We start from the raw sequence: 24,334 nt of genomic DNA, 5'->3' as shown, positions 1-24,334 counted from the left end.
ATTCGCCGTAAAAGCCACCACAACCTGGCGGAAAACTCAGTCTGCAGAGTGACAGTGTGACAGGGCAATTGGTTGAGACTTGAAGAGTTTTAAGTTGTGGCATTTAATTCAATTAGTGCGGATCTAAAACAGAATTACTTATTGAATGCTGGGTAATTTGATGTGTTGACTTGGTAATTATAGATAAACACTAAAAGCCTACTTGACAGTTTTCACAATTAAAACAATTACCTTTCAACCGAAGAAGGCAACAGGGAAGAGTATGAATCCAGTTTGAAAGTGAATCCCCTCTTAAAGAAGCAATCACATTTGGAAAATTAAGAAAAAATCTCAATTCTTGTGCCTTTAAATTCAATAAAATGTCCCATTGAAGTTTTAAATGGATCGATCATTGCCTGTGAATATTTTTAGTTAGGCCTATAGAATTTTTGCTTTATTTATTAAAAAGACAAGCAATATATTTCGGGTTCACATAAATGACTATATGCTCAAAGCATTAGGAATTAATGTGATTCACAATGATTTAAATGCCAAAAATTACTGTCGCTCAGCCCAACCCATCCTTAGTTCAGTCAACCCACTTGATCACCCCGAGTCATCCAATAAATAAAAGTCATGGCCCGGCAAGAGCAGAATGCATTTTCCATTTGTTCGGCGGATTCCCTCGAATCGCTTGCATCGAAATCGCGGCTGGTCCAAAGGAATTTCAAGGAAAGCTATTTTCATCTAGGAATTTGCCCCTTTTCCTGAACTCTGTGGCCTGCAGACTCTGTCGATGTGCATATGCCTTTGGCTCATGGTCTTCCTCCGCTGTCTTTGCTTTTATTTTGGTTTTTTTTTGGCGCCGGACGAATGGGTCGTGAGTAATGGCTTCTCGAGCAGATGATTCATGCCAAGTTCGGGGATGCCGAACACTCACAGACGTTGTGAGACTTATATTACATCAGGCGGATCTTAGGTCACTAACATGATTTACGGGTGGTTTAAATGAGATTGTTTAATATTTGTTAGCCTTCCCCATAAACAATCATTGATTGATTAATGACCAAAAATGTTTAAATGAGCACTCATTGTAAAAAATTATTTGTTGCGGCCCTTAGACTTTTTCATTTCTTCAACGAGAAACACACTTAGTCAAGAAACCCTTGCATTGCGTAGTAAAAGGTAAGACCAACAATAATTCGTTGTTAATCTGCTTAAATAGTAGTATTATTTAAGCGCTTTTAATAATGGTTATACGTCAACTAATAATAATTTTAAATGAGTGCAGTAGACACCTTTTTCGCTGCATACTTTTGGGCGGCCTATTTGTATCAGAAGCATGTTGTAATTAGCGCGTTTGCGAGCGAGTAACCTAACTACCAACGCTCCTGCTCCACAGGCCACTGAGTTAACCCAGTTAGTGGGGCTGTCCAAATAGCGTTGTGCGTTGAGCTGACATTTGACCCCTTTAAGGCAACAACCCCACCCACAAGCCGATGCGAACGTGTTCCGTGTGCACAGAGTATTTGATGTGCTAATTAGTGGGGAGCTCACTCCCCTCTGGGACCCCTTTTGCCGCTCCTTTTACCCGCTTGAAGCAAGCGCAAATTGCAGTTTAAGCGTTTTTTGCGCATTCAAATGGAAACTGCAGCCGCGGATTCGTGTCGACACTCGTGGGTGCATGAGTGCACCCATGCACCCAGTTGATAAAATGATGAAGAGCCTCGTAGTGATGATAGAAACCGCGGTGACGATGACGATGGCGATGACGATGATGTTGATTGGGGTAGACAGATGAGCAGCACTCATCCAACACAACTGCAAAATGTTCATTTCGTTTTGAGCAATGGTTAATTAAACGGAATGACTGAACTGGGGGTCTGGCCGGCATATAGATGATATAAATGGGGGATCAGTCCACTAAATACGATTTTGGCATTGAACTTGGGGGAATGCCAAGGCGAAATTCATAAAAACTTCCAATTGAGCTGGGCATGAGTGGAAATTAGAACGGTAAATAGTATAGTTTATGCGTACCGTTTGTTTATGAATCATGCATGCACTCGAAATAAATCATTCACTTTATTAACTAAGCATATCTGAACCTTATTTTAACGATTTCTATTCAAGCCAAACAATTTTGTCTTTTGTCTGAGAATTCTTAGAAATATGTTTCAACAAAACAGTAATATCGTACGTTAATTATAAATTTACTGAAAGTTGACTGAAGTTGTTTCCTTTGGAACATTAGCCTGTTCTTCTGGTAAATTAAAGTTTAATTTAAATTCAGTGATTTGGTTTAATGAAACAAGAATTATCCTGTAAAAGGCTACTTTATTTCCTTAAAAATACTCAATTATAAATTTGTTGGTAGCTGGAGTTTCCTCGGCCAGCTAAATACCAGCCATTAACGACGAATCCATCAAATTTCCGCAGCGGTATTTGATTAACAGCCCGAAAGTATGCTTCATTTTCGAGGCAGGCAGCCGCAATGTAAATGCCGCCTTTGATTTCCCCGGTTGAGGGTTTTTCACTTCTTTTCCGCCGAGACGAGACTGCAGGCAGACGGAAAATTGAGACGTGGTCCCCGGCACTTTTATCTCACTTCGTTACTGTAGTTGTTTTTTAACCGTAGCCGCAAAAGTAACTCATCACAGTCACGCAGTTTTTGCCGGCGGTCTCGCGATCTTGTATCTCAACGTGAAAATCTTACAAATTAACTTTGACTTTCATTTGCATTTCGCAGATGAGCACACACTCAGCACTCAGCTCACTTGGCAAAGTGGGCAAACACCGCAGGGAAAATGAAAATGAAAACGAGCAGCAAAGGAAAACAAAGCCAAAACCAAAACAGCCCAAAGTAAAAAAACGCCGGCCACAAACTATAACAAGACAGAACGCTATAGTCGAGTTCCCCGACTATCTGATACCCGTTACTCAGCTAGTGGAAGGGAGAAGGAGAGTCTTAAACACAGTTTTTGGCGGTTTGTAGGCGTTAGAGTGGGCGTGGCAAAAAGTTTTTTGGCAAATCGATAGAAATTTAGAAGACTAATACAAAAATGAAAAAATATCTAAACATTTTTCAAAAGTGTGGGCGTGGCAGTTTTGGGCGGTTTGTGGGCGTTAGAGTGGGCGTGGTAACATGAATCGACAAACTTGCGCTGCTTCTATGTCTCTGGAGTCTGTATGCTTAATCTCAACTTTCTAGCTTTTGTAGTTCCTGAGATCACAGCGTTCATACGGACGGACAGACAGACGGACAGACGGACAGACGGACAGACGGACAGACGGACAGACGGACATGGTCATATCGACTCGGCTATTGGTCCTGATCAAGAATATATATACTTTATATGGTCGGAAACGCTTCCTTCTGCCTGTTACATACTTTTCAACGAATCTAGTATACCCTTTTACTCTACGAGTAACGGGTATAATTATGTGTGGCATTTGCATAGGCCCAACACGGTGCAGCCCGTATAATTGCACTAGCTCATTACACAAATTTGCCAACTTAATTACGAAGTGGTATAGGCATAGACAATGGCCCAGGAAGCCAGGCCGCGGCTCTAACTCTAAAGCAAACTCAACTCCAAGTGAGCTTAGAGATTCTCGACTCTGTTTAAGGCATTAACTACAGGCAGAAAAACTATAGGATTATACTTACAATAATTATCTTATAAACAATTCACAATGAACAAAATTTACGATAAATATTCGCTGTATCATTTTAGTTGTCTATTAAGTTTATATAATGAGTTAATATAACACAATATCACATATATCATGATATTGATCGGATAACTATATTCGAATGAATCACACAAACTAAAAGTGTCAGTGTAGCCACTTGTTACCGACACTTCAGCACAATTCCCAATGTCTAACGCTGGTCAGCACAGCAAGCGTCAATGCAAAACGGCCAAGAGGCACAATGGCCAAGCCAAAGAGCTGGTCAAATTGAAAAGGAAAGTGCCCCTGACCGGAAAGCTCGAAGAACCGGAGAAGGAAAAGCAAACAGCCGGGCTGAACAAAAGTGCATGCTCATCACACGGTGCACAACCGGAGTATTACCTCACCCTAATGCCGCCAACTGAATGGATCTGTCATCACTTTTAATGACCGGCTTCTACGACTTTGGACAAAATGCGAATCGGGGGCGATTCGGGCCATGAAGGTCGTCTCAAAGTGCGAAAATGCCAAAGTTAGGGCTTCAGAGTGCAATGGCGTAACTCATGGCGAAGCAGTTTGTCGATTGCTATTGAATTATATGCATTTTTTCCAGCAGCTTAATTGAGAATCTTAAATGAAAACGCCAGTAAAATGAAATATTTGCTTATTTATGAGGAAAGAGCTGTTTGTATCTTGTGTACACAAAGTTTGGTAGGTAATGTATACAGATGGGGAAGGAGAGCATAAATACTTCTGATCAAAGCCCCAATTTTTCAATTCAAAATGAGCCTCTTGAGTTATCATCCACTTCTGGTGCCTAATAGGTAGCCAATTATTTGAAATTCAACTCAGCAGCTATTAAGAGAGGTGCCCAACAACAAATGAATTAACCACCGAACCTAGAAGAGGTCTCTGTCCAGTGTCAACCTTTGTTTTTCGCAGAGCCATTTAATCGCATCTCGTTCTATTTGATTGGGCTCTTCAAACGACAGCCGTGTTTATACAGTCCCTATTTTCACTCCATTTGACAAATGCGAACTTTGAACCCGAGGCCCACTAGAGGGGCTCATGGAAATGTCCCCTCCTTCCTATCAATCAATCTGTGTATGATAGATGGAAATCGATGGAAATCAATGGGGTTGGGGTCGGTAAAAGTTCCGATAAGAGCGATTATGATGATGATGATGACGCAGCAATCGCTGATTCAGAGATTCTGACCCCGAGAAACTAAAAAGAGAACACACTGACTGACTGACTGATGCTGCTGTTGATTTATTGGCTGTTTACTTCTGCGTCGTTTTAATTGACTAACAGATGGGATTGTGGTGTGATTTACATACTGCAGATCCAGATCCGAATCGGTGGGACTGCTGACATTGCGGGGGATCATTCCGTTCACATTCACCATTCACGATTCACCATAAAACATCACTTTTGAATCTTCACTGCTTCTCCGCGCTTTTCATTCCATCCGCGTGGCCACAACTTGTGGCTGCTGAAAGTGAGCGACTGACTCGGAATTTCTGTCCGGATTTCGCGTCACCGAAGGGTAAATCACTTTTAGGGTGGCGGGTGGAAGCAGAGGGGGCTTCGAGTGCGTTCGTGCCCAAGGTCAAGGAGCGCAACTGCGAGATGTGCTCTCAGTGCGCCGTCCCGCTCCCTCTGTCTCGCCATCCTGCTTGCTCTTTTTGCGTGGGCGACAGCATCGCAGCATCGTTGCTCATACAGTTTGGCAGTCACTGGAACTATGTTGCAGGGAACTTAGGAGTATGTGATGCCGCCACTAGAGGAGTTCTTCCCTTAGAAAGGGGTTTTTTATTAAAATATTAATATAACTATTTTGAACCCAATGATTTTAGTTTAAAATATTATTTACATTTTTTGCATATCAAGCATAAAAACGTACTTATATCGTTTTAGTTTCTTTTCAGCTTGGTCTAGCCTATGGGGGATTTTTATTAAAATATTATTATAACTATTTTGAACCCAATTATTTTAGTTTAGTCATTGAAGAAAAACAATTTCCGTGTCAAATTAAAATATTATTTAAATTTTTTGCATATCAAGCATAAAAACGTACTTATATCGTTTTAGTTTCTTTTCAGCTTGGTCTAGCCTATGGTCTCAGTGTAAATTATTGTCGGGAACTTTAAAGAAGTTATGTTGCCAACTGAATGTTGCCAGGACCTTCGCGGCTCCCTGCGCAGTCGCAATTTGGCCAACAGAAAACAAAAGTGAAGCCAACACACACACGAAGCCATGCAAAAACAAGAGAGAACGCTATAGTCGAGTTCCCCGACTATCTGATACCCGTTACTCAGCTAGTAGAAGTGCGAAGGAGAGTCTTCAACACTGACAGTTTTTGGCGGTTTGTGGGCGTTAGAGTGGGCGTGGCAAAAAGTTTTTTGGCAAATCGATAGAAATTTAGAAGACTAATACAAAAATGAAAAAATATCTAAACATTTTTCAAAAGTGTGGGCGTGGCAGTTTTGGGCGGTTTGTGGGCGTTAGAGTGGGCGTGGTAACATGAATCGACAAACTTGCGCTGCTTCTATGTCTCTGGAGTCTGTATGCTTAATCTCAACTTTCTAGCTTTTGTAGTTCCTGAGATCTCGACGTTCATACGGACGGACAGACGGACAGACGGACAGACGGACGGACAGACGGACGGACAGACGGACATGGCCAGATCGACTCGGCTATTGATCCTGATCATGAATATATATACTTTATATGGTCGGAAACGCTTACTTCTGCCTGTTACATACTTTTCAACGAATCTAGTATACCCTTTTACTCTACGAGTAACGGGTATAAAAAGAGAGAGCCTGACCTAGTCAACGAATTTGGCAGAAGTCTGTCACCAAATAACCAAATAAGGCAAAAAGGAGCCGACTTCCTTCCTCTCTGCAGCAGAATCCCTGTACTCTTGCATCCCTGTGCTCATGGGGAGTGGAAATTTTCAGCAATGTTCAGGCTTTTCCACCTTCTTGAAATTAGTCCAGGAAATCCGAGGAGCCGACTGTCTAATTTATGGGTTTGGCCAAAAACTAAGCCTTCAGCAACTGAGGACAGCACAAGGTTGTCCGACTTTTCTTTGGCAGAGTTATTGCCTCTTTCCGGCGAGAAGGTGTTAAGCTGCTTGGTTTACGGGTTAATCAGTCTGATTATATTGTTTAAATTACACGCGGATTCAAGGTCGATCTGCCACCAAGGTCTTTCTCTGCCTGCAAACAATGAGGGCAAAAGCGTTATTGTAATGAGAATGAAACCCCAAACGAAGCTCACATTACCATAACAACAGAGACGTCGCCCAGGTGCGAATAAGTATATATATTAGCATATACGAGTATAAGCCCGTTCACTTCATATTTTAACGCTGCACGTACAGCGATTTTTGAAGGGTTCTTTCCGCGCATAAGCGTAAATTTGAAAAGGCCAAAAAACATAGCAAATGCCAATGTTCCACAGTTTTGAACAAAGCCATAAACAAAGTCATTTCCCTTCTGAGGGGCTTCTCAACTCTTGCCAAAGGGAACCACATCTCATGGCAATTTAAAATTGCTATATTTAAGCAGAAGAATGTACTTAGATCAAAGCGACTTATGATTGCGCATCACTTTTTATCTACGAATGTGTTTCCCAATCTCAGAAGCAATTCCAAATCGTTGCCCAACTCACCTGATTTCGCTGAAGTGGTCTTGGGGTCTGTTCAACTTTATTTCTGGGCAATACTTGTACAATAATTTTCCGCCTTTCGATTGTGTTTAGATCGTTTAAGGTGTCGTTACATTGTTCGAATCTCTTTTGTTGGTGGTCTGAAAAGAAGAACGAAAACAGATTGAGTAAATGAATAAGTGATCATGGTTTTCGAGGGTGAAGTGATGCAATTCAAGGTTGGATCAGCTGGTGCCGAGGTGCCACACATGTGTGGGGCATGTGTATCCCCAAGAAGTGTAAGCTATTTATGAACTCATCAAGTTCATGTTCATCGAAACCAAGCAATGATCTATAGACACATGTCTCTGAGTTAAAACTATACACAACACTTAAAAGCAATCCATAATTGTCAGAGCGCTGTATCAATTTTACGCTTATTTAGCAAAGCGACCATAATAAGTCTTATTCTTGATGACTAAATATAACATGTTACTAAAAGAAATGGAAAGAAATGTTATTTAATGGTTAGGCATTATGCAAACCTTTATTATGAAAGTTTTTCTCACTGTGCAGTTGAAAAATCTCCTGCAATAGAATCAATCACCACTCTGGACGGTCATTGACCCACAAAGAGAACATGAACCCCCAGCACAATCTGCCATCCACAGGCGACTCCTGGATTTTCCAGCCCCATTAGCCGTTGATAACGGCGAAAGTCGGGCGTAAATCTTGATTATCCCCCGACACTACAATACCACAATGGCTGAGAAAGAAACTAAAGACCCGAACAGGCGCATTACGTAAGGCCTGAATACCCAAAACAGACTTCATTTCGTCACGTTTCTGCCAAGCCCGTGGCAAAAGGAATTTGCACATTGGGCTAGGCCTTCCCTTCGAGGACCCTGCGCCTCCCTTTTCGCCCACCCTAACCCCTTTGAATTTGCATATCCCTATCGCATATCATGCGGTGTATTGAAAGCCGGTGCCCCATTATAAGTATATGAGGCCATCCCAACCACCTCCTCCTTTCCTCCCCAACTGATGTGTGCGTGTTCTCAGCTGATTTGCATAGAAATGGGCCTGCAAAAATGTCGTAGGCGGGAAAAGTCGGCGATGGAGAGGTCAGTTCTTTGTGAAAACGTAAAACTGAGCCTGCAATTAAATTGGGTCAAAATAATTGAGCTTTATGTGTTTTATGAGATTTTTATATGCATTGAAGTACCTAGGAAACATTTACCGAATTTAAATTGTTTTCCCAAATGCACATGATTAAATAGTTAAAACTTTGTATAGGTAACATGTTGATTTCTTTGTAGTAAAAGGCAGATTGGAATCGTGATGCACTTTTCCATTTCCGATGCAATCTTCAAGATGCTTTTTACGATTGGTAGTGAAACTCTACCGAGCGGTATCATCATCATTAATCGCCCAAAAAGCATGTGTATACAAAAAACACTGATCTAAAACCATGATTTCTACGCATTTCCACGTACGATACCATGCCATTCGAGATCGAGCACTCGAGCGACTGCCCACTGTAAAGGGCTTTTATTAGATGAGAGTTTTATGCAAATGGCGATCGTATTCCGGATTTCGTGTTTCTGATTCCGGGCCAGTCCGGCCAGTGGGCTAGAACGAGCCGTAAACTTTCACTCCCCGCTGAAAATGAGTAGGCCCTGGGTTATCTAATTGGATTGTTTGGGGCTGGCGGAGATTAATTGCAGGGGAGATCTCTTCGAGCCTCTTCAAAGATGAGCACTCACAATGGAACCATAACAATGTTGAAAAGTAAAAGTTTCTGTTTGGGCCATCGAACAATGCATCGAATGATGAATCCATGAATAAATTATCCAAACCTGGATTCTAAACGGGTTTCGGTCAGCTTAATTTTACCAATTCAAAGTCTAATTGAATTTCGTTTGTCATTTGCTTTGTTTTCTCCAAATCAGATTGGCTTGTGCCGGAAGAAGATAGTGCGTAAGCCCATATATAACCATTTTTAGAATGCAACATTTTTAGTTTTAATGACTCATCAGGCCAAACGCAATTCGCTTGAATACTCCAAAAATAAACAAAAATGCAAGAGTGAGGGATACACTTTGCATGTCCATTAATATATCCACGCAATAATAAGTGAACGAAAGACACAATTGCCTGCTGTGCGGAATGCCAACTATTCCTCTTGCACAAAATGGTGGATATATTATAATATACATAATTTCATATACTTTACAAGTCAGCTAAATGTTTCTATTAATATCAGAATGAATATATGTAAAGATTATAGTTCTAAATATGTGCACATTCAAACACCCATTTAGTGCCTTTGAATAAGAGCTATAGTAGAATACTATCTCAGAAGAGTACAATGTATTTGATTTTCCAAAGAAAAGTGTCCAGTTTTTCCGAACTGCTTATTGCGGGATGTTTGGCTCACTTCCTCGCTCACGTTTTCCGCCTGGCAATCGCCGCAAATAGGTCAGTTCAGATGGGGGTTACTGAACTCTCTCGCCCGCCGGCGAAATGTATTTATGGAAAATTTGTCACATAACTTTGTGGGCCAAGAAATGACGCCAGCGATTGCGAATACAGCGAAGACAGAATTTGCCTAAAGTCTGGAGTAACTCAACACTTCAATGCCACACAGCTCGTAAGTGGAATGGTAATAAAAGTAAAACCGAAAACCCAAACAACAAACTGAAAACTGGAAACTGGAAAACCACAAGACCACATCAAGTCAAAGGCGTAAAAAACAAAAAAGAACCACAAACACAGCAAACTTAGCAATATCACATCATTTGGATGCTAACCACCCAAACTTTGTTTGGATAACTCGAACGAATTTTGCGCTTTGCCGAACTGTTTAGATACAACTTTTTGATAGAAGTATGGGTTTTTTTCTCAAGTGTTTCAAAAAACGAACGTATTGCTTGGAAAATCGAAGTCATCATCAATGCGCCACAAACACATTAACATTTTCTTATTGCCACCACTCTATTTCTAATGTTTCAGTGGAGTATTTCCCTTACTTTCCATTGCTTCGTTGGGTTTTCGATCCGCTTTTTTCAAAACAAATCCAAAACGAACCGCTCAGAACTTGCCACTTCAGCGGGGTCCATCATAAATAGTTGAAGAGTTGTGTTGTTCAATAAAGCAGCTTTGCCACTCTCATATTCCCCCTCCACCGAAATATCATCCATGGCCGTATTCTTCACTCCATTCTGTTTCTCCCCCTAACTCAAAAACTCGTTTCTGTTAATTGTTGCGTTAATTTATATTCTGAAGACAGTGGAAAAAAGTAACAAGAAGTACGTACTCTCTCCTGGCCTCGCCCTCCACACCTCTCACTACTAAGTCTTGCCACACTTAATATGCTCTAATTGAGCTGAAAATATGATCTTGGGTTGATTTCAAACTTGGTTAAGCGGGCAGGCATAAAATGCCAACAAAACATTATTTATGGCAAGTGGTAAAGTAAAAGGCAAAGTATATCTGTTTCTAATATCTGAATCTGTTTGGTGACTCACTTGTTTCGAATTTGGCAGATTTTTAATTGACTGCTGACAGTAACATCATCGTTTCCAAGATCACCATTTAACCATTCATAGAGCGGTTTAAATTGGCAAATTTGTCAAAATTAATATCATTTCCCATCTAGAACACCTGAACTCTTCGAGCTACCCACGCCCTGGAGCCACTTACTCATGGTTTAGCTGGCCGTTAGTCACTCACCTAAGCCGCACATTAAGATTGCAGCGGGCTGGGAACAAAGGAAAATCTCGAGATCCCCTCTTGGGGGCATGCTCCACGGGCGATCAGACCCGATGAGCCGTTAAATAGAATATTGTAAGCCCCAACCCGAATGCTCGGCAATGAAACGAGTACGGACCAGCTTTGGAAATAGACCTCGCCCCTTGGTCATCTTCATCATCATCATCATCACCATCATCGTCTTCCCCAAGCCCCTCGACTTCGATCATCTCGAGTACAAGTCAATGGGGCATGAACATGAATAGCGAAAACCGAAGCAACACCAAATTGTAACGTATATGGATAATAAGATGGGTTTTCCTCTGACGAAAGAACCTGTTCTTATAATGAATAGTTGTAAAAAGGATTTTTATGCTGAGATCATAGGTATTTTGTTTTGTATCTTTGTTTCATTCATGAACTTTATTATTATAAAAACTCTGCAGAAACCCTTTATAGTTAGTGATGTTAGTCAACAGAACAATAAGCAATTTAGGTGTATGAATAATACTCCGGTATACACTGAAATATTCGATGGCCAATAATTTGCGCAAAAGAAAACGAGGAAAGCCAATCGATGTGTCTGCTTTTTGTGGGCTGGTGAAAATCGGAAAACCAGAGGCGAAAGGGAAAATTGTGGGGGCGATAAATACTTGGCTAAGTTTGAACGCTCGAGTAATTCGCAAGCACGCTGAAAATGAAATTCAATTGCGAAATTAAATTTCATTGAATTTAATTGCGGGCATGATCGGATCAAACAAACAAATCGAACGCTCTAATCAAAGCCAACGGAGCATGAAATCCGCCAAGTGACTTCTGAACATTCCTGCGCTGAATGGAGATTGGATCTGGTTTCATTTCAGTTTTTTCCAATCCCTGGGTGTGGTCCGGATACAGTTCGCGATAAGGTTGAAGATCCCACAGCTACGCTTGGGCTCGTATATTCTCGTACCACCCATATATCTGTCCGTGCTTTATCCGCCTGGAGCTCATTTCTTCTTCAAAGTGAAGCACTTCCCTTAACACCCCAGCTGATAAATGGACAAAAGGGAAAGCAACTGAATAACAATATGAATATATATTAGGCTCTGCTTTCGTGACAACTGCCCGAGAATTTGGAAATATATAAATATTTTATCTTCTCTAATTTATTACCCTTTTTTTAAGCTCAATAGGTCATCGCTGTGGATTCAAACAGAGAATTGACGCAAATTAAATCGCTAGTATATGCTCTCAAAATGAAGTATATAATATTTTGCAATTTTACAAAAAGGTAAATCATTATTCAAACACATTTCAAGGTTAGTGTAATTTCTGCCAAACTTTTACTGCACCAAGTTCGAAAGTCTTTAGGCCTTTTTTCACGATATTCACGACCTTACCAAACAGACATGCCACCCATCTGCTACCTAGAAACTTAATAGCAGTGACCCAGAAAGAAAACCAAAAAAAGTTATTAAAAATAAGTACGCTAATAGCGCGCAAATTATAAAAGAAACGCATAAAAAAGATTGGCCAACATTAATGCCTAATCGTTTTAGCCTCTTGTGTATAAAAAGTAACTTTACTCTACCAACATAGGCAGCCAAAGTTACCAACTCACCCAGTCTCATCCTCAAACTTTGTTTATATACAGCTTACAGCTGATATACCTTTCCGGACTCTAAGCCGGACATGATATTGACGAAGAAGTCGGCTTTGGTGTGCAAAAGATTAGTTTTTTCTTATTTTTTTCCGCTCTTTGCCCCAACGAAAGTTGTCCGCCAACTCTGACAATTTTTCAGCATTAACCCAAATAAAAGTAAAGCAGCCAAAATAAAAATATAAGATATACTGACCAAAACAAAGAGCGAAGAGAATAGAGGTCGAATGTGTGCCACTGTGTCGATTGAATATTTGATGCCCCGAAGAGGCTTCTGCATAATTAAGAAAGAAAAACCGCTACAAGAAAGCGAACAACACCCCCTCTTCTGAGCGGTTCTTTTTAAGCAAAAAAAGTTTAAATTTAAAAAAAAGTATTATATTATATAATTAGAAATATATGTCAGTGGTTTGAAACTCTCAAGCGCATCCCTTAACCAGGCAAAACGTTGTGACGAAGTCACCTGCATCCAACGCTCTGAATTCAAAATGTGTGAAGAATAACAACTAATATTTACATTTAATTTTAAGACTTGGTGTTCACTTGTTGACGCTGTCACTTGCTATTTTTCCCAGTGGTATTGAAGGCAAGAAACCTGTTGCTCTGTAACTGAAAAGAGCTTCTGCGTAGCTGTCGATTGTAAAGTGAGTTACAAGTGGCTGTTCTCGTTATTTTGTAATTCGACATGCAAAGCACGTGCAATTGTCTCGATTCGAGCACCTCGCACCGCCCTTCTCCTTGGATGACGTAGGATATAGAATGCGACTGGTGTTGTTACTCAGTCCACAGAAAATATATAATATGCACACATACGTGTATATGTGGCTCTTGTTTGCCAGCGTGAAGGTCTTCTTTGCGGGACTGCCTCGTCATCGTTCTGGTTTGGGCATTAGGCGATTGTCTGGGTCTGAAACAAACACAGTGACTGCGACAAGTATCTCAGCTGGCTCAGCTCAGCAATTTGTATGTGTGTCATTGTGGCAATTGATTTGAATCGCGTGCATGCAACCTGATAAACCATCGTGAATGGTGTGAATATGAAATGTCTTATAGCCTTTCGTCTATACGAACTCGTGTATTTCGCCTTTTATGCCTTGTTACTGTTACGTGGCTTGTGCCCAGAATGGCTAATGAGCTGGCCAAAACGGGCATAAGTGCTCGCTAATAATAGCAGTTTACTTGCAACGTTCATTGCAGGGCTTAGCCAAAGTGTTCCTATTGAGGGCTGAATACAAATGCGTTAAGGGATAATCTAATATATCAGCTAAAATACATAACGAACTTCACAAGCGAAAGGTTCTTATCGAGTTAAAGGGGAATCAAAAGCTTATAAAGCATAACATTTTGGAAAAATAAGCAATGCAAAAACTTGGGTTCCCATCGCATCCATTTGGAAAGTAATTGATACAGTCGCAAAGTGTTATCCCCACCACTTTTTAATTTACCAAATTAATTGGTTACACATGCTCGCGAGCGTATTTTCCCTGTTTTTCATACACTTGTCTATACGAATGGCATGTACATGTGTATCCATGTACCTCCCCCGTTGAATCCCATTAACAATGCTTTTAATTACCCCATTACAGCCGCTCCCCAATCCACAAAAAATTGGCAAAGACAAAGACAGATACAGAAGCTAACTGTTTTGCACAACGCAATTTGGATTAATTAAACCTTATAGACTGGGAGACCAGGTACCACGCCTCGAAATGTGGAAATGTAGAAATGGCGAAATGTCAGGCAGTAAAATCACTAGATGCTGCAGCTAAATTGCGTCGAAAGTGATCCCATTCTATTTGAGTACCGCCACTGACTCACTAAACTTGTAGTTATATTAAGAATGCTCATGCTCATGGCACAAAACATTAAACTTATTAATTAACACTTCGCTGGTATCTTGGGGGAACATCTTTGAGCAGTTTTTCAACGTGCTTTGTCTTGGAAACGGCTTTTACCACTTTTTCGCTCGTCCGAGCATTATTGTTTCTCTTCTGTGATTAATGGGTGCGTTACCATTGGGATTTAGTGCGCGACTGACTTCGGCTAATACCATCGCCCATCGCCCATCCCCCCTTGGAAAACCACCCGGATCCCCCATTAGCCCCACCCATAAAGCATCTCTCATGCCTTTTCAATTACACCCCTCTGTGTTTGAATTTTGCGCCACATTTTTAATGCCGAAACCATAAAAGTGCTTATGTGTGTGCAAAAATAAAAATATAAAAAAATTGGCTAAAATAAAAGCCTGCTTGGCAGACTGAACGCTGAATGCTCGTTAGCAGCAGCGGCTACCAAACTACCGAACAAGCTCAAAAGCGCGACTACAAAAAGTCTGAAATTAGTTTCGAATTTTTGAAAAACTCACTTTGCCATGGCGGAATGTCTTAGTCACGACACCTGCTGCAATCCACTTGGGATTGGATTTTGGGCAGTAAGTAGGTAGGAAGGTAAGGAAGGTACTAAGCGCACTCCAAATCTATTTGGTAAACACTGCAGACGAAGCGTGTGGAATTAAAGCCAAACACGATAATTGTGCCGAGACTCTTGGGCCGGAGATTGTCAAGGTCGTGCATCTCACACGAGTTAGTCCGGATAAATGCATTGGGTAAAAGAAAATTATATATCCATCGAGGGATGGTCGGAAATTACTTTGAAAGTTCTTACCTATATTCAGATATACTTAAATAACACAAGGTTTCTTTCCTTATAAGAAATCCGTATAATCAGATTAATTTGAAGAACTAAATTAATGTAGCTTCAATGTTTAAAATGAGTTCAGTTTCCATCTACAGGATGGAGCGTGTTTTTAGAAATGTATCTTTCTGTGTAACCTACTCCTTCGATTGCAGTTCATTTTGTATCTCAATTAAAGAGACGCAGTACGGCTTCGCCTCGAAGTGTATATCACAATGCATGCTTATCGGAAACTACACATTGAACACATTTAGAGTGGCCCCATGCATAGCCGGGAAATGAAGCAAAGGGGCGATGAACAAAGCGAAGAGAAAAAGATACGGATGGCAAGGGATATGTGTTCGAGCCCATACCCTCCAAGTAATATGAGACATTGCCAAGGGCACATGAAACAAAATAATCAAAACCCTCGGCGGATAAACGCTTGGGTGCAGGTCAGAAAGGAAGAAGGACCCCGCAGCCCCTGATATCCTCGGCAAACACTTTGCGGAGTCCACTCGAAATATACTCGTATCTCATGGATGCCAAAGCCCGACCCGCCGCTGCTGACTCATTTTTCTTGAGTTCCGAACAGGTTGGCCGACTCACACTTGCACACATCCGCACCCCTGCAACCCGGACTCAAACAGCACTCAGATACAAATGCAAATGCCCACACAACTGCGCAAACATTGCGAAAAACATCGACTTGGGGTTCGGGAACAACTACGCCCAAGCGGAATGAAATGCCCTGAAATTGCATGGAAATTAACAAAACAAAATGCAATGAAATAAAACTAAAAGGTGAGGCTAGACCTCTAGATTCGCCATGACGATACCTTTTTAATTGAACGATGACGCGGAGAATTGCGATTTCTGATTCAACTTTTTGTTGCGGCTGGAAAAAGGTCTTTAAAATCTCAGAAACAAATAGGAAGCAAGGTATTATTAGTAAATCGCAATTGGTAAAGGCTAGCAAACGTATCAAAAGTTATAGTAGTTTCTATTTTAAATTACGAAAAATTATGGAAGAAACCTAGTTTAGAATTGGAAACTATGCACAAATCAAGAAACAGTAAGACGAATGGACTTATTCTAGGCTGACAGTTAAAACAGGGTTAACTAATGTAATTTCCCAATGGTATTCAAGGCTAAATGTAATTGTTGGGAACTCGCACTGAATAGTTGGCACATTCAACATTGTTCTCACAACTCCAGGTGCGTATATACCCCTCTGGAAGCGCTGTAAAAGTCGCTGGGTACGTGCACAACTTAAAGGCGAACTAAAAAACACAAGACGACGACAAAATTTACTTTAGACCAAGCTCAAGCTCAAGTCGGAGCTCCAACTCCGGTGCTCGAGTGAACAACTCGATGCAATCGGCCAGCGAATTCGAACGAAAGGTACTTGAAAAAGTGCATGCGGGTTCATTTCCTGTTTGCTCTTGCCATTTCAGCTACACGGTTGCAAATAATCTGTACTAATCACAGTTGATGTATTAAAAATGCAGCAAATAGTAACAGCAAGGAAATGAAAGGAGAACTTTGATTATGAACGGACATTTGTATGTTTTTTACGGCTTTCAGCTGCAACCGAATTCTAATCTGATTATATAGTACTTTTGTGGAAGTAAATTTTCAGTAGGGTTTTTTAAAAATTTCCTTTATGTGTGCTTCAAACTTATTTGCATTTCATGGCAATATTTGGTATGGATGTTTTAAACAATTATTTTTTTCTGTGCATCTCAGAGAGGCTTCTTGCCATTTTGCGATGTCAGCTGAGCTCGACGACAAACATGCTCAAGCAGTGGCGATTTCCCCCAATTTTTACCCCCCAACTGTGCAGACTTAAAGGTTTTTACATTTATTTTTTACTATTTTGTGTTTCGATGTTTTTTCCTGGTGCTGGTGCTTTGTTTTTGCTGCCAACTTTTGCCTTCTTTTCTGCACTTTGGCCGCTTGGCCGCTCTCTAATTTGCCTACAGCGTTTAACCATCATCGCATATTGGGCTTTTGGCTTTACGTCAGTGCAAATTATATCCACGTAGGTTACGATTTTTGACACTTTTCCAGCGCCGCGTTTAACGGTATTCGAAGCCATGGTTTAATTTATCTCTGGATTACAGTTATTAATGATTGGTTTTGGCCAGAGCTGCGGGCCAGGAAAGTGTTTATCGTCGGATCGATTATCAATTACATATACACAATTTTTCGGCTCTTTTTCGTCGCATTCATTGGGGCTTGTGATTAATTGACCGTTAGCAAGTTGTCATTTTGATTGCGCTTTAATGCGGCGCCGAACTTTCAATTATTAGGTAAACCAAATTGCGCCAAATGTCGCAGAAAAGGTGAGGTAACAGCCCTCGAGCTAGACAGTTCAGCAATTTAAACACTTCAAAATTAAAGCAAACAGTCGAATTAAAATATGAACTTTACATAAATTGTTTCCCACGTTTCAAAGAACTTGTATACCGAATAAACAATGAAAGTGGTAATTTCGCCGTTGTAGCTCAACTGGTTCTGGCGACGTTTTCGCACATTTCATAAAATTGAATTGGATTTAAATTTTAATTAGGCTTAAAAACTTAGCGCGATCTGAAGAATGCTTGCATTGTTTTGTTGTTCTAAAATGTATTTATGGCTGTGGACACTGTCTTAATAAAATAATGTTAGCTAAGTTATAATAAATGTACTTAATTATGTATTGTTTGTTATTTCTTAATAAATTGACTTAATAATGTAATGTTTACCATGTCTGGCCTTATAATAAATCATTTAGGTAATTTCTAGTTTATTTAAATACCCTTTCTGTGATATTTGAACTCAAAAAAGGTACATGCTGAATTTTTTTTTTGCACTTTTTTTATTTTAGATAAGGTTAAAGGAACGAATGAAATTTTAATTTAATAAACGAAGAATGTTTTCTAGATTCAAACAACAGGTTTTTTGGCCGATTAAATTATATTCCAAAACTACATATTCCTAGTTTCCTGATGAGATCACCTAGAACCACCGCCACTCACCTTTTGGAATAATATGTATGTGCGATCTTCGCCGGATTCCGGAGGTGCTTCGTACCGCATTCAAATTGGACCAATTGGGGCAGAGTTACCAACTGACGTGCTGATCTCGTTAGAATCTAAGCTCGTTTCTTTCCGTGTTTTTCGGGTTTTCAGATGGCAGACGGAGCGAGACGCGGGCAGGCACTTGGTATGGGTACAAATATGGATGAAGGTATATGTAGGTATGGGTCTGGTTATAGGTACTAGGCGGGGGTACTTGTTGCTCTCTCGGACCCCAAAATCATAACCAAAACCAAAACCTCCGATCTGGACGATGGCCAGAAAATGGAAACGCGATTAGGGGCAGGCGAAAAGGGTATGGGTACACAAAAAAGACGCAGAGCCAGCAGCACGAAATATGAAAAAAAAAAAACGAAAACAATGCCAGAAAAAATCAACATGCACACACTGACACCAAGAATATGTATCTTAAAACTGGTTTAAGATTTGTCGGGGATTTGCTGGCTCGGCCGCATCGAGTGTGTGTGTCTATGGGAGCGCTGTTTGTACTTTCCAATAACAAATCCCACTTCTTGTTTAGCTCTTTGAAAATACACACACACGGATATTATTTCCACTTAGAATCCTATTCCGAAACAACTGTTGCACCTCGGTGGCAGATTCAAACCCGAACAGATCTGTAGGATGCAAGGATCCATCATCCACTCACTTTGCAGAGAGCACTTGCCGTCGTTATCGAATTTCCAAATATGTATGTTTTTTGTATTCAAGCTACCGGCACACGACTCGGCCGATCGCCGTTTCAAAAACATTCAATTCCAAACACCGACAACGGAGCGAACGCTCGAACCTCCCGCGACATCCGCAAAATACAAACTGAGTCGGAACCAAACGACACCGAATGCTGGCTAGAGATGGCAAGATGCCGTACTGGCGAATAGGGGTGGGATCGTGAGGCTACTTGTATTCATGGCACGACAGCTCACGCACGAACATCGCACGAAGTATTGAGCGATCCCCAACTTGGTTTAAGAAATAAACATTTTGTGGAGCTCCAACGGCATTTATTCAAATCAACTGAAAAATAGTTTCCTTAGTTGTATACAATTCATTCCCCATTTTCCTTGAGCCACAATCACGTTATGTGCCACGATAAGTGGAATATCCGAAGGGATTGAGCAACAAAGGAATGTGATAGTTCTGGTTCTCACTGCAATCCACAATCAAGTCGATCGCTGGATACAGGGTCTTCACATTGCGCTCTGCGTAATAGGAGCCCACGTGAAAGGTCAGCTTGTAAATCCCGCTGGGAAATCGACCGGGTTCTAAAAGTAGACAGCGACCATCCGCATCAGTTTGGGCCGCTCGAAGAGATCTCCACTCCTGAATCTCGTCTAGCCTGGAAACTGTTACTCTCACATTGGCTGCCGCCTTTCCCACTGATGTATCCTGAGAGGGATAACGAAAAGTTATTTTCGTATAAATACATATAGAATTATAAATATAAAAGTTGAAAATAGGTTACCAATATGTGGGTAGAAAATTTTCGAGCTTCCATCCTGAGGGCAACTTTAAGACTAAATATTGCAGGTATTTCTGGTATCTCAGCAGATAGCAAAAGCTGCAGATTATGATAATGTTTATCTTAATCTTTGATTGCATTTTAATTTAAGCTTTGAAAAGTAAAGATAAGTGTGATGCCAAAATTATAAGACAGAAATCTTTAGGAGATTAGAACGATCTTTGGGGAATGCAAATTCAAAAAATAAATATAAAAGGCATTTTGAAAAATTCCATTCCAAATAATAGGTTGAATAAAACAAAAGTTTTTAAAAATATAAAAATCTATTGATATTCAGTATTTGTATAAAGTATTAGTAATCTCGACATTGACAAGGGCTGGTCACACTACCTGGCTCGTTTGAACTGCACGTGTTGACTATTTCGTGTGGTAGTGCAAACTGCGTTGAAAATTTACCCATAATGGCTGAGGAAGGACCACCAGAACCGAGCATTGACTTTGTCCCAGCTCTTTGCTTCGTACCACGCGGCGTGGCCAAGGATCGCCCCGACAAGATCGTGCTGACGCAGGCGGAGCTGGCCAGGATTATTGGAGATACGCAGCAGGAATTGGACGAGGAGAGCGACGACGAGGCGGAGGAGGGCGAAAATGCCGCGGAGGACCATAACGACATGGATGTGGACGACCACGAGGATGCCAACAGTGAGAACCGCAATCCCCAGGACGAGTTCCAATTCCAGGAGTATGACAACGAGACGAATGCCAATGTCACCAGTCTGGCCAACATCGTGGACGCTGGCGAGCAAATCCCCGATGAGGACGAAGACTCCGAGGCCGAGGACGAGGTGATCAAGCCCAGCGACAACCTTATTCTCGTGGGTCACGTGCAGGATGACGCCGCTTCCATGGAGGTGTGGGTGTTCAACCAGGAAGAGGAGGCTCTCTACACCCATCACGATTTTCTGCTGCCCAGCTTTCCCCTGTGCATTGAGTGGATGAATCACGACGCGGGCAGCGAAAAGGCGGGCAACATGTGCGCCATCGGCTGCATGGATCCGATAATCACCATCTGGGATTTGGACATCCAGGACTCTATTGAGCCCACCTTTAAGCTGGGTTCTAAGGGCAGCCGCAAGCAGAACAAGGAGCAGTATGGACACAAGGACGCAGTGCTGGATCTCTCTTGGAACACCAATTTTGAGCACATTCTGGCCAGCGGCTCCGTGGACCAAACTGTGATTCTTTGGGACATGGACGAGGGCCAGCCTCATACCACCATTACTGCCTTTGGTGAAAAGGTTCAGTCGCTGGAATTCCATCCGAAAGAGGCCCAAAGCATCCTAACCGGATGTGCCGATGGATTTGTGCGACTCTTTGATTGCCGCGACTCTGAAGGCGTCAACTCGTCCAGCATTCAGTGGAAAGTTGACGGTGAGGTGGAGAAGGTCCTGTGGCATCCCACTCAGACTGACTACTTCATCGTGGGCACCAACGATGGAAGCTTGCACTACGCCGACAAACGTTCTCCTGGCCAGCTGCTGTGGTCCGTAAAGGCCCACAATGAGGAAATCTCCGGTGTGTGTTTCAACAACCAGATGCCCAATCTGCTGACCTCTACCTCCACGGAAGGCACACTGAAGGTGTGGAACTTTGATGGCACAGAGGCAAAGCACGTCTACGAGCACGAGTTCAACATGGGCCGCTTGCAATGCATGCGCCAATGCCCCGAAGATCCCTACACCTTGGCCTTTGGTGGAGAGAAGCCTCCGCGCTGCGCGATCTTTAACATCAAAAACTCGATAGCCGTGCGCCGGACGTTTGGAATCGCTGATGCGGAGTAGGTAAATCGTCCAGATACGTATTTATCTGTGTATATCTATGCTTTATATGACTTTTAAATAAATATGAATTAAATGTAAGGACCCTAATGATCGGCTTTTATGTTAATTAAAATTTATTGATAAGTTGTGCATATATGCACTTTACACATTTCTGCTTAAAAAAATAATAGACATTTCAGGGGGATGGGGCACAAACGGAATACAAAACATTAACCCTAAACATTCCGAGCATTCCTTAAGACTACATTACGTATACCAAGTAAGCTTATCTGTGCTCCTAACTCTTGAATAGACCCACGCACATCAGGAGATTTCGGCGCGTAAAGTGCAGGGTAACGAATGGCGAGTTCTTGCTTGGGAACGTCCGCATTAGGTAGACGTCCTCGTCGTTCTCATCCTGGTGGTGCGACACAGTTATGTGATTGCTGATATAGTCTTCGGTGACCTTGTGGAAGTCCCACAGGGTTAGGTTGTTATCCAAGCCGGCTGCAGCCAGGACTGTACCATCGCGACTAAAGGTAATCGTGGACACAGTGTTCGTGTGCCTTAGAAGGGTGGTGACCAGTGATCCGTTGGACAGATCCCAGATGATGATGTTGTGGTCTACGGAACCCGAGGCCAGATACCGTCCGCAGGCGGAGAAGGCCAGCGAACTCACCGATCCCTTGTGGCCTGTCATCAGGCGCACGGACTGACCAGTCATGTTGTCCCACAGGCGTACCGTACGATCACTAGAGCCGGTGGCCACATAGTTGGAATTGGGATGAAATTGCACACAATCCACGTCCGACAGGTGACCCACAAAGACTCGCAACGCTTGATTGGAATCCGTAGCCCACAGACGAGCAGTTTTATCGTAGGAGCAAGAAACAAAGTAGTATCCATGCGGCGCAAAGCGCACATCCCACACCGGATAAACGTGCCCGCGGTAGGTGACCACACAGGACCAGGTAAGCAGGGACCACAGCCTTATGGTACTGTCCTCGGAACATGAGAGCAAAAGGTTCATCTCAGGTGCAAAGGCACAGCGGTATACGGGTCCGGTGTGACCCAAAAAGCTTCTGGTTACCTCACCACTTCGGTCATCCAGCATGCGGACATTGATATCCGCCGATTCCTTGTCCAGTTCGCGAAGGGCATCTGCATCCTTAAGCGCACGCAGCTTGGCGGGCGTCAATGACCAAATCCTCACACTCGAGTCTCCAAATCCACAGGCTAACATCGTGGAATCGTCTGAAATCTCGGCACAGGTTACGCCCTGATGGGAATTGAGCACAGTGTAAAAGACGGCAGAGGGCAGTTGATCCTTGCTGAGGGCTAGCCGCTTGCTGGCTTCCCTAAGAGCTTTAAGCTTTAGCAACTTGTCCGAATCCTTCAGTTCCGGCAGGGGAATTCTGTCGATGGATGGAGCATTTGGATCTGACTTGGACTTTTTCGACAGCAGGGGATCCTTTTTCGGCTTTTTCTTTTTCGGACGATCCGGGGCATCCGGATCATCGTCCTCCTCCTCTGGTGCCGGCGCTGGAGTGGTTAGAGTCTGAAAGTCCACCTCCTTAAGCAGTCCGTAGTACACCCGCATCTTGTTGTCCTGTCGCTTGGCCTCGCCGATGTGCGAGCCCGCGGTGGCAACGCACTGCAGCTTGTTGCGTGCCATGCCCTCGTAGGTGTCAAAATGCAAGTACTTGGAAACAATGTCTGCCACAACTTCCTGCCGGCGATCCTGGATGTGTCGCTTGAACAGAGAGTGCGAGTCCCTGGACATGCGAATGACAAACTTATCCTGCTCCATGGCGACTACGAGGTCATTCTCAAGCAGCTCCTCCGGCTTGGACAGCAGAAGTAGGCTGAATAGACCCTCTATGTAATAACCGTCGAGATCGCATTTGTACTTCTCAATAAATTCTTTGGCCTTTTCCCTCAGTCCACTGGCCAGGATTTTGAAGTAGATCTGCACCAAAATGGGGTACAGAACCATAGACAGCTCATGCTTGTATATGTCCAGGGATTCCTCAACGAAAGTGCGCAGCTCCTTGTATGCCTGCTCATAATGCTGGGCATCAAAACTGTCGTCGCCGATGAACTTGGCCAGTGCCTCTGCAGCATTGGCCTCCGTCACCGCGGACTGCTTATGAGCCTGCGCCGGTGATGGGACATGTTTCCGCTCTCGATTGGCGTCTCCAACTCCCAGAGCTGCGCCCAGCACTTGCTGAACATCACTTTCGCTGATTTCCGACAAATCCGCACTGCTCACATTCGCCTCCTGGCAGAGCAGCTCCTCCGTGCTCTTCAGCTGGTACTTCTTGATGAGTTTTAGCAGGCACAGCAACTCACGCTTATCGTGGGACGATTGAGTACCGTTTCCCCCGTTGATATTGCTCATTTCCAGACTCATTTTCCCGAAAAATTTAATATTTAGAACCTGTGTACTATTTTGTTGTGCGTGGATGTGTGTGACCAGATTTGCAGCGGGCTAACACGCTTGAGTGCATAATGAAATATACTGAAATGCTACAAGTACAGCCAAAATATACAGTAAATACTGGTGTTACCGGGTTATAATTTATAATAC

The 24,334-nt window shown here is 42.4% G+C and overlaps 4 protein-coding genes across 4 annotated transcripts in view; 1 reads left to right on the top strand and 3 right to left on the bottom strand.

Moving 5' to 3' along the window:
* LOC120444389 (serine-rich adhesin for platelets) overlaps positions 1 to 19,249 on the bottom strand; it is a 38,069-nt gene extending 18,820 nt beyond the window's left edge. Inside the window, exons 1-2 of the mRNA XM_039624005.2 lie at positions 18,403 to 19,249; positions 7,336 to 7,472 (exon numbers count right to left, since the gene is read on the bottom strand). The gene's annotated coding sequence lies outside the window, so the exon portion shown is untranslated. The remainder of the gene's footprint in view (positions 1 to 7,335; positions 7,473 to 18,402) is intronic.
* A 200-nt stretch (positions 19,250 to 19,449) lies between these two features.
* LOC120445492 (5-hydroxyisourate hydrolase) lies at positions 19,450 to 20,021 on the bottom strand. Its single transcript, XM_039625937.2, has 2 exons — positions 19,928 to 20,021; positions 19,450 to 19,851 (listed from the first exon to the last, which is right to left on the bottom strand). Exons 1-2 carry the CDS (start codon positions 19,958 to 19,960, stop codon positions 19,543 to 19,545), a joined length of 342 nt encoding a protein of 113 aa, XP_039481871.2. The 5' UTR covers positions 19,961 to 20,021; the 3' UTR covers positions 19,450 to 19,542.
* Positions 20,022 to 20,299: 278 nt separating this feature from the next.
* Positions 20,300 to 21,852, top strand: LOC120445417 (periodic tryptophan protein 1 homolog). The gene has a single exon (XM_039625833.1). It carries the CDS (start codon positions 20,386 to 20,388, stop codon positions 21,763 to 21,765), a length of 1,380 nt encoding a protein of 459 aa, XP_039481767.1. The 5' UTR covers positions 20,300 to 20,385; the 3' UTR covers positions 21,766 to 21,852.
* A 39-nt stretch (positions 21,853 to 21,891) lies between these two features.
* On the bottom strand, positions 21,892 to 24,239 carry LOC120445416 (transcription initiation factor TFIID subunit 5). The gene has a single exon (XM_039625832.2). It carries the CDS (start codon positions 24,155 to 24,157, stop codon positions 22,043 to 22,045), a length of 2,115 nt encoding a protein of 704 aa, XP_039481766.2. The 5' UTR covers positions 24,158 to 24,239; the 3' UTR covers positions 21,892 to 22,042.
* Positions 24,240 to 24,334: the final 95 nt, after the last annotated feature.

Source organism: Drosophila santomea, chromosome 2R (assembly GCF_016746245.2).
Source record: "Drosophila santomea strain STO CAGO 1482 chromosome 2R, Prin_Dsan_1.1, whole genome shotgun sequence".
NCBI lineage: Eukaryota > Metazoa > Arthropoda > Insecta > Diptera > Drosophilidae > Drosophila > Drosophila santomea.
The sequence above is the reverse complement of the archived record's forward strand: the minus strand, read 5'-3'. Positions and strand labels throughout refer to the sequence as shown.